Source organism: Argopecten irradians, chromosome 5 (genome assembly GCF_041381155.1).
Source record: "Argopecten irradians isolate NY chromosome 5, Ai_NY, whole genome shotgun sequence".
Taxonomy (NCBI): domain Eukaryota; kingdom Metazoa; phylum Mollusca; class Bivalvia; order Pectinida; family Pectinidae; genus Argopecten; species Argopecten irradians.
The window spans coordinates 20,921,744-20,938,831 of NC_091138.1; the positions used below are offsets into that span (position 1 = coordinate 20,921,744).

Sequence of the window (17,088 nt, forward strand, 5' to 3'; positions counted from 1 at the left end):
ACGCGCTTGTATATTTCCCACGACAGTAAAAAGGAGTACACACTGATTCGGTTTAATGAATGAATCTTTTCCTCCGCATCAAAGACGCGTCTCGCTTCGGGCGAAACAAAGTGAATAACTGGCAATTTTCTGGTTTTGAATGTCATGATAGTTGCAGGATAAACAGCATACACGGTTAGTATCTTACAATACAAGGTTTATTTTGGTGCTCGACACGGAAAGTCTCGCACCAAAATAAACCCTGTATTGTAAGATACTAACTATGTATTCTCTATTTACATAAATATTATATCGACAGGCCTTCCATAAATGACCTTAGTTGTTAATATTAGATTTTTTATTATTATAGATAATCAGTTTATCATACTTATATTTCTTCATATAAAGTATATAATTGTATTTGTATTGTGTGTTAATAGGTGAGAATCGTCTGGAACATCTGACAAATCACGTTGTCCACACGGTCAGAAATACATCTTTGCCAATCGTATATGTAACATTTACGTAGTAACGTTCTACTAAAATTCACATTGTGGGAGAAACAGAAATAGTTTGATGGTATTTTAGACATAAAATTTATAAACCCATATGTAAACCCCTTTGGATACGACACTAAAGGTTTTTATAGCGTCCAACAATACCTTTATCAGGGGTTAGAGCCAATCTCTGCCGGGTAGGACTGATCAGGTACATGTGATATTGGGCGGGACTGGCACTTAACGGTATTTTAAAGAACAATAGCTACGTCGGATAGTTAACATAAACAATATACACATGATAGTAGATCTTCAAACATCACGCGTCATGTTCGTCAAATACGCGTGCCGCCGTCCGGTACCACCATGACGGGGAAATGGGCTAAAAAGGGCTTCGTTAGAGTACCATTGGAGTAGATGTCAAATTCCACCGTAGCCGGTCCCAAGCCTGTGTTGAGAAAGGAACGGGGAAATGGTTAATTATCATTTTCTTTCGAGTTGCTTTATTATCTGTATTTAAAATTGAAAATAATGTAATTTTGAAAAACTCCGGGAAACGACGTCGTGCGACAACCCTAAAAACACCATGTATTTTAAAACAAGAAAAACAAATGTACAATGGGATATTTTTGACAGATATGTGACTTTAATAAACTAAAATATGTTTGAAATTTCCTTAAATGAATTCCAACATATTTTATGATGTCTATATATTTTTTAATCAAACTTTATTTAGGAGGTGTTCCATTTTGGGTACTTGAACCTGCTGAAACATGGGGCTAGACCGGGCATGCTTCAAGCTCTCTATTTCAAAATATATACACTGCTGACAAGTAAACAAATCATGAAATTAAAACTGAAGGCATCTATTTGTGGAAAGTTAAGAGAAAAATATGGATTTATGCACACATTAGAAATTTTTCATAATTATCATCAAAATGTGTTCCAATTTGGGTAGCGTCACGTTACCTCCAAAACGCTAAAATAATGAACATGAACAAACACCATTCAGCACACACGAACACTAAAAAACATATAAGAAGGATTAAAATGCTAGAACTACCATTAAATTCCTGCGTTGATGATGAATATCTCACTTAAATGTCTGATGATAGGTTTTACCTATTGTCGAGGCTTATCTAATGAGTATCCGAAACGACTGATTGGAAACTCGATCGATCATCAAACTGTATTCCCAATAAATATATAACGGTATCTGATTAAGTTTGTATGTCCATAGTTCTCACGCTTATAGAGTTACGAAATCCGTTTTTTAGTGTTTTTGGTTCAATATAATAGAAACATATTTATTGTTATACAGTATGCGTAATTGTAGATTTCCTACTTATTTCGGTACTTACTACTGTGACATGAATAACCTAAATGTGTATGGAGGGTCGACTTTACAGGTCTTCTTGGATTTTATTCATTGTTCATATTACCGAGGAGAACTTCTTTTCTTTTTATTTTAATGGCACGATTCATTTTTTGTATTCGAACTATTATTTAATGTTTCATTGCGAAGCGTGTACTGTAGATTTGACGCTTTAATAATGAAAAACAGTACGTACTTGCGCTCTTAAAACTGCGACAAAAACTAAGATAACACTTTATCTCGAATATTCGGATTCGTCTTCCGTGCTTTTCGCTAAGGTGATAACAAATATAAACTTATATTGAATTCCCCACTTCTTTTGCTACCACTTATTAAGTATGAGTTTTCTCATATGTTTTAGCTAAAACTATTTTATCCCATGCATTTTTTTTTTATGAAATCAGCATTTACAATTTGTGTTTTAGTTCTTACGTGTCTTGTTCTGATCCTGATCTTTTAGTTCTTGTTTACATCCTGATATGCTTGTCTTGTAGTTTGGCCTAATTTGTCGATGGGCAGTAACAGGACCAAATGTGTCGGAAGGGCCCGGGCAGACTTATGGTAATGATTCATGCAATTCATAGTGATGATGATTTTCCGGGTTGACCCTTGTTTTAACATTACATACCCACATTGACCTGCTGGGGCATCAAAGTAACTGTGTTTAAGTATCATGTCGAAAGCATGAATAGAGGGTGTCAACTTGAGGGGTATATTTCAACCGTCTTACCCAAAAAGGGAGTTGGAGATTAATCAAGTGTCAACCCATATCAAAATGGGAGGGGATGTCTACTGCAAGTATTTGGTATGAGACATATTTCCCTTGCTTAAGTGTAGAGTACTGAACTTGATATACGTGGAACAAGTATTGAAATACGAAACTCGTATAACTTAACTTTATAACTTAAACATATTTAAATTAAGCACATTGGTGTCATGTTTATACACTTGATGGGGAATAATATGGTGGAATTTTATAAATAAAATGAAGATTTTATGTTAACATCTGCAGGAATAATACAGTATCTCATTATTATTCACATTATTGTTTTATAAAATAGAAAGACAATTTCGCTGCATTAATTATAAACGATGAACGAATAAAACAATGTTTGTTTATTGTCATGTAAAACTATTACATTCATAACTAAATTATAATAAATCCTTCATTATAACTTAAAAATTCATTATATATGGCCACAGAACAAAGAGGTTTTTAATGTAAACTTAATGATGTATTTCTAAGTATGTGTTGCTTATTAATGATGCACCCAGTAAACAAAGTTTAGATAAGACTTCTAGTTTGTGCTTGGATAGGACAGTTTTGATAAAATATCTATTTAATTCCCACCATTTTCATTGCATATTTACTTCTGCAATTAAATATGAATGCATAATTTCCATTCTAACAAGAAGAATAAACCACTGTCTTACGCTACTAGTATACATGAACGGTATTATATAACGCTAACGTTTTCACAATCTTAGGCCAATTATGTTGTCTTGACAACACATGTAGTGAGCTTGTATCAGAGGGAAACGATACACTGACAAGGAATTAACACATTGTGCGATGTAATAATCCCCACATCAACTACTACGGCAATTACATACAATGAAGACTTCTGTCCCAATATGAACTATTATAAATCCTTGCGATTAAATGTTTGTCATTGTAGGGAATTCCTGCAATCCCTCTACGCATCTGTCATAAGGTAGACAAATAATTTTACCGGTCCATAATATGACGAGTGGAAGACATTTGAAGCCCTCTGAGAATATATCCAACATACACTACTTCGCTGGCTTTTATCTTAGAATACATAACTAGAAATTTTGTAGTTGTCTATGCTAAAGAATACATAACTAGAAATTGTGTAGTTGTCTATGCTAAAGACTTGGCTCTAGGCAGTACGTTGTTGGAAGGCCCTTGTGGATAGAGTATACGTTCTCCAGTTATGTCTTTAATGCTTGGTGTTTTTCTACCAAGAAGGAACTCCGTAGATTGTCGCCATATGTTGTGAGGCTTCGAAGACGGTCTCGTGGGCATTCTACCCTGACCAGGCGCAGAAGTAGAACCCCAAGATGCAGTTTCTGGGAACCACATGGTTCTTTCCTTAAGGTATCCTTCCATTGTGTAGGTTTTGGCCCTCTCCAGACTGGGTAGCCTTGGTGTAGTAATGTTCGCACAACTCACCGTTCGGAATGACATCTCCCTTCGTGGTCGGCGAGGCGATGTTGGGGTAGACAAAGGTACTATTGTTTGGAAGGAAGTGTTTTCCTGTTCGGTGTCTGTTTTACTAGGCAATGTTCCCGAAGTCTTGGGAGGCTCTAAACTTGTTTGATTCTGGGCTGACTTTATTTTCTTCTGAGTCGCTACATATGCACTCAAACGTTCATTAAATCGTTGCTTTGCTTTGCGTTCAGCCTCTTCCGTGCTGGAAGCATTAAGTGCAAGCCTAACGACATTGATATTCATGCAATCGTTCTCTTCAGTCTCTGAAGGTTCTGGACTCTCTCTTACAGAAGACTGAGTGACCCGGCCATTGCCGTGTCGTCTTTGCTCCCCCTTGACGTAGCGATGGTAGAACGCTTTCTTCCCAAGAAACAGATGGCGGTCTTTAATTACGTCGTCACTAAATTTATAAATGTTGCTCATGGAAAACACTGGGGATGGAGGGGGAACCTGTCTGTTTAAATCCTCCTCACGCGGGAGATATACATTTATGAAGCTTTGACCGTACCTAGGAGAGTACTCTCCCTTTTCCATATCCTCACTCATTATGTCACGAGTCTAATTACCAAATGATAATCTATGAATCTGTTTTCGTCAACAAATACCCTTTTTATATATCCAGGAACTATAGCCATTGCAGTTGTCCATCTCGGCCAATGAATCAAAACATTCTATTGAAAAAAGGACATTCCTTCATGTCTATAAGAATACCAAATCAAGTAGTATGATGTAGTATAGTTAATGAAGAACCGCCATTTTGATACCAGTACCGACCTATAAATCACACTGGAAAGATTACCTTACACCATTCCCGCGTAATATTTGGTCCTAGTGTTCAGCATCCAGAATCCCGGCACTTTTCGGGTAGTTATTTTTTCACATTTTTCTTCAACTAGATATGTGCTTTTCCACTGTCCAATCACCTCTACTCGAAGCTTGTAACTTTGATTCGTGTTGCCAAATCGTTAGACATACAATGCCAAAATACTCCTACCCATTACCAATGGTGTTCGGATTGATATACACTGTCATCGGGGTGACTGCCTTTTAAAATGTGTATCGAATAATTACAAAAACGGGTATATTAAACAAGTACATTTAAAGCTACGCTGAGCACACATGTATAGGTTTGTAGATAAAACAGACAAACACTACCAGCGTATGACAATGGAATTTTCTATAGAGCTTATAGAACGTTTAAACCGTTAAGGGCTAGTGTATATCTCTGGTCGTACAATCACGGACATGGTTAATACTTAATAGGCTAACAAGCGGTAATTAGATAGTAAGGGTTTATTTGCACTCGTCTCACACTAACGGAAACTTGATACATTGCTGAAGTGTAGCAATATAATGGATTGATTTACAACTTATTGAAACATTTCAATTTATTCATAGGTAGATTTACTTGGTGTTTTGATTGCTTTCTTTTTTGAAATCCGTTTTTGGGTAATTAAATAGTACCGACATGAGTAAATTATTCGTATATGAAAGAGATATATGCACACTCCATTCATGTAGAGGTATTTATCTTTTAGTTAGACCCCTAACTTGATTCTTAATTTCCACTTGTACACCTGTAATTAATTTAAGCGAACAGCATAAATCGATGCATGTTACGTATATCAGAAATTAACTACTTGCTTCGAACACGGCATTTTTATTTCTACATGCAACTCCCTGACACATACCACTGCGATGTTTTTAATGTAATTGTGATAATGTTACCAAAAAACCGTATTACGTCTTAACTCCCTGACACATACCACTGCGATGTTTTTAATGTAATTGTGATAATGTTACCAAAAAACCGTTTTACGTCTTAACAGTTTTCCTTCTGTCATATTGATGAATGGATATGCCCAAGAAATATTAAAGTAAAAATACATAAAGGAAATTAACCAATCATTGAGCTCAAAATCGATAAAATAGCTTTCACACACATATTAAAATATATACAACGACAATAAGACCAGGCGTCGCGACATAATGAACGTCTTCTACTCTAGCGAAGACGTTTTCTACAAAAATGTGGTTGTCGTCGAAGCATGATATCTTCAAGTGCAATCACCGTGTTTGCATTTCAACTGAGGACACAACATTGCTGTAGTAATGGATAATCTCTTAGAAAACAACACTCTCACAAAACGCAGCATTATTGTCGATCATGTTTACTATCGTCTTGTTAATTTCATCAGCCATATTTATTTCTCCTCATTTTATCTACATTAACTCCGAGACTACCACCAACAAGTTTAACATCAAAATGGCTGATCTGTCGTCCTAACGTTGTGTATTGATCAGTCACTTATCATCGTCATATATAAATACCAGAAATCCTTAAAATATTTATTATATTCCAAGAGCATAAAATGTGTCACACAAAACTAATCTGTGTAGGCACCATCATGTTATAGAAGTTACTCGGCAGCTCTTCTCAACAATTGCATTGTGATGTATTATAATTTACGAACGTATGTTTATCAAAAGATACTAGTACCAGAGAACTTTTGTACTTTTCTACCTCTTATTTCATTTGAACCAGTGTTATTTAACCTATCGATTATTTAAACATTTAATTGACTCTCTATACCAAAAAGGCTTTCAAACCTTTTGTAGTTCCAGAAGACAGATAATTATTTGGATTATTTAGATTAGGAGGATGCAATGTGATAAAAGAAACAATTACTACAGATTTTTTTTATAAAACCTACCATAACTAACCTACTATAACAATTGCGCAGAAAACTCACATTTTTAATGGAATAAGTAAATGAAAGTCACAAAAATACTTTAGTACACTGTATATTAATATAATTATATGGTCGCGAAGTGTAATAAATGTACTGATATAAATCGACCCGAGAGCTGTCGGAGTACTTCCGTAACATGATAGTTTCTCCTTGATTTACAACTGTACTTCAATATTACGTACATGTGTCAAATACTATTTCTTTCATCGTTACACTTTGATATTGTGGAATAATGCTTCAATATGAAATCAGGAGTTTTTACACAAATCACGCGTCGAACAACTGACTGGCCATCAATTTTTAAAACATGAAAACATTTTTTGTTTAAATTTGGCATCTTTTTGTCTCACCAACACATCAGACTTTTAAGTTGCAAACGAGAGGGATATACTGATGAAAAAAGTATTCGCAGAATTGGACGGATTAAAAATAAACTATTATTAAAGGAAGAAAACACCTCTTTTATTAACATGTAACATGTGCGCGCAAAACTAACATTTTATCAAATTTTTAAAGAGTATTTTAAAACAATTTAATGGTTGAAATAAGTGTACACTGAACATGTAATTATATCTCATGTCAAATATCCAAATCATACACGATATCTTGGTGTTTTTGGCAAGAAACGTGTTTTTTAAAGGAACTATAACACCCGTGCAAACAATAACAACACAACTCAGCATACGGAACATGGTCATAAGAATATGAAGTGTGAAGGAGCTATTTAAAGACACTTTTCAAAAAACAATTGTTCAACATTCTTGTATATATAAACATTAAACATTTTACATATACAGGCAATTAGGCGGCAATTTCAAATATCTCTATCCATATACGTTCATTCACAACAATCGGTTTGAAGCAGTCACAGTAAACAAGGAATACTCATGAAACACTAAAATTAGAATGACGTGATACATACAATACACCTAAAGTCACAACAAAAGCGTATTCAAACCCATACATAACATTGAAAGTATCGGAAAATTGGGTAGTGAAAATTTCTGAAAATTGATATTGTTAAAGTAAACATTTATACCGTTATCTAATCATCAACTTAGTTTTTATTTTAAACAATATTTTACAATATACATGGTGTATATTATACAGATAAAAAGTTGTATATTCTAAATGTACATTGAGTTTTATTGTAAGAGAAATCTTCATAACAGTTGGAAAACTTGTCCCTAATATCATTGTAGATAAAAGTTACAATAAAAAATACTTTAATCAAAAGTCATATAGTACAGAATATATATATTATTCTGCAACAAAGAATCTCTGACGAGAAAATAGGTTTTAAATGACGATCTCTACTCTGTGATATATTGTACAAGCTAACGATAGTCATCCATACATCATTGTTTAGGATAATATGTATCACCTTCTTGGTAATAAAATATTCTTTGGTAAGGGAGCATGCCAAGTCAAATTGTTACAATACTCAACAATAACAAATCCATGTGAAATACTATTGCACATATTGCTTAACTTTGTTCGGAAACATCACAGTATAACAACCGATATATCTTAACAGATCAATATGGATATGAACAGTAATATTGTGTATTTGCATATTACATAGTTATCTGCCCTTCCGGGTAGGTATTGATTGTGACGTCATGTGTTTCCGTGCGCAGCGTCATACTTTTCTGAGCAAACGACGTGAATTTCGTTCACAAAATAATGAGGTCACAACAGATATCTACCCGCAAGGGGGATAACTCTGTAATATGTAAAGACGGAATAATAAATAATAACAAAAATAAACCTAGTGATACTTCGTAAAACCAGTGTGCCAGAGGCTTTAAAACAAAGTCAATGGTTTCTCGTTGTTCTCCATCAGTTGTAGAGCAAGATGTCTGTGAAAATGGCCTCCAAAATAACACACATGCCAAGAAAATACAGGAACCATGTCTTCTCTTTCGGAAGTTCGCCTTGTCGGATGAATATGATCTGAAAAGTATTGTTTGAAAAGTGAATGCTACCATGTTATTTTTGTTATAATACAGCAGTTTTACAAAAATAAAATAAAATTGTGGAGTTAACCTCAGGAAAGACTGGAGGTCAAACGAAAACCATTGGGCTGTAATAACTGCACGTAACTATTTAACCAATGTAACTGACTTGTAATATCACTAGATTATATTTAAAAAACAATCGCCCATTAAGGTAAGCTTTATAGGTAGGTTAAGCCTGTTGTACCATTTCTTCTCTAGTGTATTACACTAGCTTCTGACATATTATATCATTAAGGTCAATGCGATTCTGATATACCAAATGATACTTACCAATATTACTTCCAAAATTACATAGCCGACTAGACACATTCCGAGCATAAAATACAGGCCGCCATTCTCTCCTACAACGATTCCACGGTATATGGCGAGTGCGACACAAACCTGTAAAGGATAACAAAGTAAAAAAATGATATACCATTACTGACAACTCTTCCTAATGTCTATGTCTGCAGCAATATGGTTCAGTTCATTGACTGCTACGTGTTCAATCCCCTTACATTACCCTGGCTGTTAATAGGACATTAATTAATCAAACAGACAAACAAACAAATAAATCAGAAAATAATAATAAAGATTATTTGGATGCATCTTTTGTGATTTGAACAAGCTCAATGGATTTTTGCTTATTTACGTTTCGTAATCAAAGTAGGTAAAATAGTAAAGTACAACTTACCGTCGATAAGTCCCACCTTCCGATGATTATGACGTCACGAAACTCACATCAATTGATGGCGTCATAATCACCGGATGGTGGGACTAAACGACGGTGAATTGTACTTTACCCACGTCGTTTTCGGATCTAGAAACCGACGTATTGGTATTTTGGTACATGATGCTCGAGGCCTTTTATCGTTGATAGAAATGCTATTTTGTATTCAATAACGTAATCATAGGAAATTGAAAAATCAAATCTTATAAGCAGTTTGAATCCTGGGCCTAGTTGTTCAAAAGGTGATAAGCTTCATCACATGATTAATGACATTTTCATTTCTCATTTGCTGCAATACATGTGATTTTATCTTCACTCAAATCAGCAAGTTGGTAAAGAATGGAGTGCTTAAAAATTTGTAATACTGATAGAAATTATTTTATCTTTATTTGAAATTTGTCGTTAAACTGTGATTAGCGTAATCATATTTTGAACAACTGGGCCCTGATTAATTCACAATATCAAATGGAAATGAAGAGGCAACGGCGTGACCTTCAGTCATAGCTAAAAAAGCCGAGCACGTCTGTTGATATAACACATGACAGCACTGCATGAATTGTACCTGCTGCCCCTATTGCATGATCGTAAAAGGCGACTAAATTTAGGATCTTATCTTTTCTCTTCTTCCTAACTGACTTTGTCTTTCCTAATGCCTCCCTTGGCACCGCCTCACTTTTGGCCTTGAGTTGAGCGTTCGCCCCTGTGAGGAAGGCTCTGGGTTCTGTCCCCTGGCCGAGACACACCAAAGTCTATAAAAGTGGTAGTTTCTGCTCCTGCTTAGCGTTCAGCATACAGGGAGTGGGACGACTGGTTCGCCCGTTGTCAGTATAATGTGACCGGGTGGGGTGTGTTGCTTGGTGTCTTCGGCGGCATGCTTCAGTGATATAGCACTATAAAAAGGGCAACAGTTCCACTATACAAGAAGACACAACACGAACATACCGCAGTCTCCCAGAACACTCACCTCGCACAACATACACGCAACACACCGCATACATGGGAGGCCGTCCTTACATGACCATAGCTGTTAATAGGACGTTAATAAAATCAAACACTGCATGCTTTATGACAAGATCAAGATGTCTTCCACAGAATTCCAGAGAGAGAACATGAGACATAATACCTTGTATTGTTATTTTTGTAGCAGCCTACATCCCTATAAAAACATTATTATGGGGACGATTCCTAAGATGGTATTATATAACAATAGTATTTGTGAAATACTATTAGTATTTGTGAAATACTATTCCATCGAAAAAAATCATATTTTGTTCGTTCAGTTTGTTTTAAGGTCCTATTAACAGCCAGGGCCATGTAAGGACGGCCTCCCATGTATGCATTGTGTAGCGTGTGTGAAGTGCGAGGTGCGTGTTTTGGGAGACTGCGGTATGTCCGTGTTGTGCCTTCTTGTATAGTGGAACTGATGCCCTTTTTATAGTGCTATATCACTGAAGCATGCCGCCGAAGACACCAAGCAACACATCCCACCCGGTCACATTATACTGACAACGGGCGAACCAGTCGTCCAACTAACAGGAGCAAAAACTACCAATATTATAGACTTTGGTGTGTCTCGGCCAGGGGACAGATCCCAGAGCCTTCCTCACAGGGGGGGGGGGGGAACGCTCAACGCAGGGCCAAAAGTGAGGCGGTGCCAAGGGAGGCATTAGGAAAGATAAATTCAGTTAGGAAGAAGAGAAAAGATAATATTATAAGTTTAGTCGCCTTTTACGATCATGCAATAGGGACAGCAGGTACGATTCTAACGCCCTTTATTGTTTAGTCAAATAATATGATAAGATTTTTTTTAACATTCGATAAAATTTTGCATATTCCTCTATCGTCCCTCCTTTATACGCCTCACAGTATATGAAGGTGGTTGAGAATAGACATTCATTAAATCTAGCATACATACCAGGACCATGATGATGATCAACACCACGAATACGACCTGCAGCGCCCTCTACAAAAAATGAAGTAATCAAAATAGAATTCTGTCAGCGATTAAGACAAAGCCGATTGACTTTAGTGTTGTAAGTTGAAAATAAAATAGTATTTTATGTAACGCACATGAAGAGGTCACTCTGAAATCTCTTAAACAAGAAAAAAAGTCTATAAAGCCCAGACACCAAAATTAAATTTTTCATACTATGTTTATTTTTACACAAACTCACATTCAATTAAACTTAAATTGAGTCAAAATTTATTTCAATTCAATGTTCATTTAGTGTAATAAGTACAGTAAGAATGCGACCAATGTTAATGAAGAGGAAGCGTCATTTGCCCCATCACAGAAATTCACTAAACAAATCAAAGTCGCATTTAGGTTAATTAGTTCAGTCTCAAAGGGAATGATTAAACTTTTAACATGTGTTTTATGTGTATAAAGTGAATATCAGGTCAAAAGCATATGAAACTATTATCAACGGTGGTAAAACAACGATATGTCATTACAGTAAGGCCATGAATGATTGACATGGGTGACCCATGATAGTCTACCTAAATGGATGAATGACTAAAATGAAATTGAGATCGGGCTGGTCAACAAGGGTTCGGTAGACAAAAAGTGAAAAGTTCTTACGGCTCGTGGTCCCTGCCACTTATCATGGTAGACTGCATTGGATTCAGTTGCGGTGGTTTGCTGGTGTCTCACCAATGACGTCGTATCGTCCATATTGAAAAACTCAAACTTCCGTATATCGCAGCGAGGCTATTTACTAACGACCATGTGAATATGATAAATATAACGTCGTGCTATTCTGAACAGATGATATGATAGTGTAACGAGTGTTTATCTCGCGTCAATAGATGTGTCTTGTGAGCCCTTATCACATGATGTTGTATCAACATGGCGGATAAAGTCACCACAACCGAGTCCAACGCTATATACTATGAAGTTAACCCGGCAATTGTATGTATATGTAAATCTTATTATACTGTCGCTACATTTTCTACGTTGAAAATTCATCAATTATAAAATAATCTAGAAATAACGTTAACTCGAATAGTCAATATTTGATGTGAATGACGTATTTACTAGTACATTGTTGACTTTTATTGACAAGACAATCGCTTCCGGTTTCATCTGTTGCTAAGAAATGAATTATATAACATCGTTGTCTTCAAATTTGAGGTAATCGCACGATAAAATATTATTTATTAGAACGAATTTTCTTTGTAAAGTGATGTTTGTTTTATTTGCAGACATGCTTTCTCCGGTTCTGTAACGTGTTGATGGCACTGATGGTTGTGGTAGGTATCCCTTTATATTCTTTCGTCCATCACTCAATATAATAATTACTTGGTAAAGAATTAATGTTACAAAGTACTGCTTAAATTTTGTTCAATGTCAACGAAGCACCATCAAATATAAATATCTGCTTGAGTTTGAAATATTTCGCATATATAATCTCGCCTGACACTGTCCAATCACCAACTGTCAGTGCTGAACGTCAGCAAAGAATTAAAATGTTTCTGGCATATTTTTTGTAATAAAATTTTCAACCAGAAAGTCTGTTCTTCTCAGTATTGAACGTCAAACTCCTCTGAAAAGGTGAGCCATTGTGAAAATGTCCATAGAAACAATGGATCAAAGAACAAACATCAGAAAAAAACAAATAATTTATTTTTCATTGTTGCCCATATTTAATCGTTTCAATCCATTTCCGTTAAATTAAGATTTCTTTGTTGTTATAGATATCGTTTACGATGTGTTTGGTGCAGGGCCATAGGAACCAGACCTTCTATCTACTGGCCTGTAATACTGTCAGTAAGTATGGTTGGATTACTTAAACAGCGACAACGTCATTTTGATGTACGTGGACGATCACAAGCGGTCATAGTAGAAATATTATTTATTGAGAATTAAAAAGCTATTTGAAAAGACAATTTACCCAGATCTGTTCAATTGAGAACCGCTTTTCCATTGCTGCATTCAGCATTTACGCTCAAAATACTTGTTGTACAGTGATTAAGGTTTTATAGCCAATGCACCTTAATGCTACATTACATGTTTGAATTAGTTTTTAACCTGGCAGTATGTCAAGTTTTAACGGTCATTTATGTTATTATGCTATTTTAATACCATTAATTTGCACACATGTTGTATCAACTAACTGTAGAATCTGACTTCATTTTCGTTACCTATTTCAGTCAGTGCACTCGTTGGAATCGTTGTGGTAAGTATAACATCTTACCCAAATACAGGTTTCAGACAGGGTTCAGTTCTACAAACAAAGCATCCAAGGTTTTTGTTCTTCCTCCATGCCCCTCCTCGTCGTCGATCCCAAATAACTATTTCATTTTGTGTAACACTAGCACGAGAAATGCTGGCCCTGACACCAGACTTGGACATTATGACAGATGAACTCTGGTGTACACCAGACATATATCTGTCATAAAGTCCAAGTTCGGTGTCAGGGCCAGCGTATCTCGGGCTAGTGTAATTCATATTTCTTGCGACTGCTGCAGAACACAAGGTTTTCTTTTGTCAAACTTAAAGTTAATCATTATATTGTCAATCTAAATGTCACATCTTACTACAAGTATCCACTAGTTACTCCCTAATGGTCCATTTCATTTCTTTTCGCACTAAACGTTGTGCCCGGGCCTTCTGCACAAAATGATACAAATGATGCCACTCGTTTGTTTCAGAACTGGTGGTACAGAGGTGGCGATTTGGTAAGTTTTTTTTATTATTGCCATAGATTTCATAGTTTCATAGAAGACATCTTCATCTCAGATTGGTAACAAATGGAAGCATCAAAGGTTCTTCAAGAATTATTTTGTACGCTGTTTAATTCTTTAACCTCTTATGATAAACAATAAACTGAAGTGTCATATTTATAATGGCAATGTACGCGACTAGTTCTGTTATGTCACTATATAATAAGAGCTTCGTGTAACCATGTGATCACATAATATGCATTTTCACTACTTAGATTAGAGAATCGATGACATCGAAGAACATCTCACTCTCATATCTTTTGACGATGTGTCCGAAACCTGCAACATCCGACTGATGTTGGTCTTTCCTATTCTTACTTTGAGATATGTTTACGTTATACTAACTCCATTATGTTGTGTGCAAAGGTTACTTGCAGGACATCTTTTGGTGTGTCTGAGCGATGCTTGACTTTAATTAACAACTTACGGGTTGATTGAGGGATACTAGCCCATCAATGACAATATATGGGTTATGCGTTGTGTTACAGAACATGTTTAGGTTGTATGAGGGTTATGATAGCCTTTACAAACACATTATGTGTTGTGTCAAAGGGTTCCTCCGATTGCAAGACATCTTGTGGACTGAGAGTGGACATGTTTAAGGGATATTTGCTCGTCTGGGTCGTGTTTAATTGTTTGAGGAATGCTAGTCCTCCCAGTGCATTCTTCTTGGTGTGTGTCTCAGATGTGAAGTGTATCAAAGGGATGTTTGCCGTTCCCGGACGTCTTGTGGGCATATTATTCAGGGGTGGGGGACTCTGTGGCTGTTAATGGGATGTTGAGATCCAAAATTTAGTCGCCTTTTACATAACGCTACACGTCTAACGCCCTACCTGCAGGATAGAGATTAGGAAGAAGGCAAATAAAGAAAAAGTTCACAACCAAGGACTGCTAGTCTGTCTGTGACACCATATAAGGGGTGTCCGCGTAATACCAGCCCTTAATATAGAATATATTGTGGTGAGCATTCGAAGGATACTTGTCGATACAGAACACCTATTGTGTGCATTTGAGGGATCCCTCCTAGTTTTTTTAACACACTTGTGTTACTAGTAAATGATATCTTGCGAGTTCTTCAGACACTTGGTCTTAATTTTCCCTTGCTTATTATAATAGGTATGTTATTTACAATTTATTTTATTCCCTTAAAGATCCATTACATGATATCTAGAAATCCAGAATATGAATTTGAAAGGCGGAAAATACCAGCACTGTTGAACTTGCTACATTATAAAAGGAAATCAATGTTGATGATACAAGCCGGTTTAAAATAGATTTTGGGCTCAAATGTGATTGAACTATTTACAGTATCTCTTAATTGTACGTTATCTTCTTGCAGAGTTCAGACAAATTCTGGTACCTATTCATTGTGGCAGCTGTGATAATATTCCAATGTATAACAACAGATATATACTTGTACAAGTCAGTACCAACGGACGAATCAGACGTCCATCCAGCCACCATTAGGACAACACCCAGACCGATCAATCGCTCTACAATTATAACTGCTGCCACCATCAAAAGTTTTATGGACTTTTACACACCTGAACCGACAGAATTTTAAACATTCATGGAGGATAAAGTGTTATACTGTTCCAAACTTTCACGGTGCCAACAGGAATTATTTCATCTCCACGTATTGTGTCACAAGTGTTACTGTAACTTGTGTACCAATCTCCTATGTCCTAAGACATGGTAAATGGCATCATACATGTAATGTGTGAAAGTGGATTTCTTGGCTTCTACAGGTTCATAATGTAAACCACTTGTGCAGTGAAGACATGCATAGACGTGTTTAATTGCTTGTCCAGCAGTATTGGCAAATGCTTCCCTTTAAAAATATTATATTCACTAGATATATATATATATATATTACATGTACTGAAAACATGCATATTGAAGATTCAGTGTGAATGAGTAAATTCATCAGTATGCCAACTTGTTCAAAATAAATTGTCAAATAAAATTTGATTGCACCAAAATTATGTATGTATAAAACTATAGCTATGTGACACAATTTTATCATTTCATGATGTATACTTTTTTAAATTGATGATTTGACACATTCAGATCCTTTCATATGCTGGGTATCAAGAAAAGGGATACTCCATCCAAGGCGTCACTAAATAAGGTGACTTCAAGGGTGGAATATCCCTTTCCCTCGTACCCAGCAAATGAAAGAGTTTTTTTCTCATATCATATTATTTGTTAAAACTTGTTTTATGAAAATAACATTTCTACTCAGTGTGTCTGTCTTTTAGTTCTAATGATGTCACAAAGCATCAAACATGTAACAATCGTGACGTCACAATTAGGCTCAATAAAACAAGTATCTTATCCAGGCATTGCATTGATGCATAATAAAACAAGTATCATACACAGGCCTACTGTATAAATAAAATATTTGTACACAACAAAAATTTCATGTTATACAGAGTTACCCTGTAGCGGCGTGTACAGGTCTACGAGTATCTGCCACAGAAAGATAAAGGAAACAATATTTTTTTCTTATATCACATTATACATAGAGAAACCAGAATGATCAATGTGATAAACATTGTAACTTACACATGTTTACAGAATACGAAAAAAAATTAAGCATCAAAGTTATACTACACCATTGTTCATAAATACGTTTTTACAACAATAGACTACATAAATCATATGAAAGATCATTTCAAAATATTTTAGCTTCTGCTTATCATTAAATACCTAATAATGGGTATTTCAAATATTCATAGATAGTTGTCCTTAAATAACTATTTTCATTATTGGTATTGCTTTGAAATAGGA

The 17,088-nt window shown here is 35.6% G+C and overlaps 2 protein-coding genes across 2 annotated transcripts; one reads left to right on the forward strand and one right to left on the reverse strand.

The window, feature by feature from the left end:
• Positions 1–7,277: 7,277 nt before the first annotated feature.
• On the reverse strand, positions 7,278–12,293 carry LOC138323186 (uncharacterized). Its single transcript, XM_069267596.1, has 4 exons — positions 12,152–12,293; positions 11,486–11,533; positions 9,132–9,242; positions 7,278–8,796 (listed from the first exon to the last, which is right to left on the reverse strand). Exons 1-4 carry the CDS (start codon positions 12,242–12,244, stop codon positions 8,683–8,685), a joined length of 366 nt encoding a protein of 121 aa, XP_069123697.1. The 5' UTR covers positions 12,245–12,293; the 3' UTR covers positions 7,278–8,682.
• An 89-nt stretch (positions 12,294–12,382) lies between these two features.
• LOC138323185 (uncharacterized) lies at positions 12,383–16,542 on the forward strand. The gene is made up of 6 exons (XM_069267595.1): positions 12,383–12,481; positions 12,775–12,822; positions 13,267–13,339; positions 13,723–13,748; positions 14,224–14,250; positions 15,635–16,542. The coding sequence occupies exons 1-6, from the start codon at positions 12,419–12,421 to the stop codon at positions 15,857–15,859; spliced, it is 462 nt and encodes a 153-aa protein (XP_069123696.1). The 5' UTR covers positions 12,383–12,418; the 3' UTR covers positions 15,860–16,542.
• Positions 16,543–17,088: the final 546 nt, after the last annotated feature.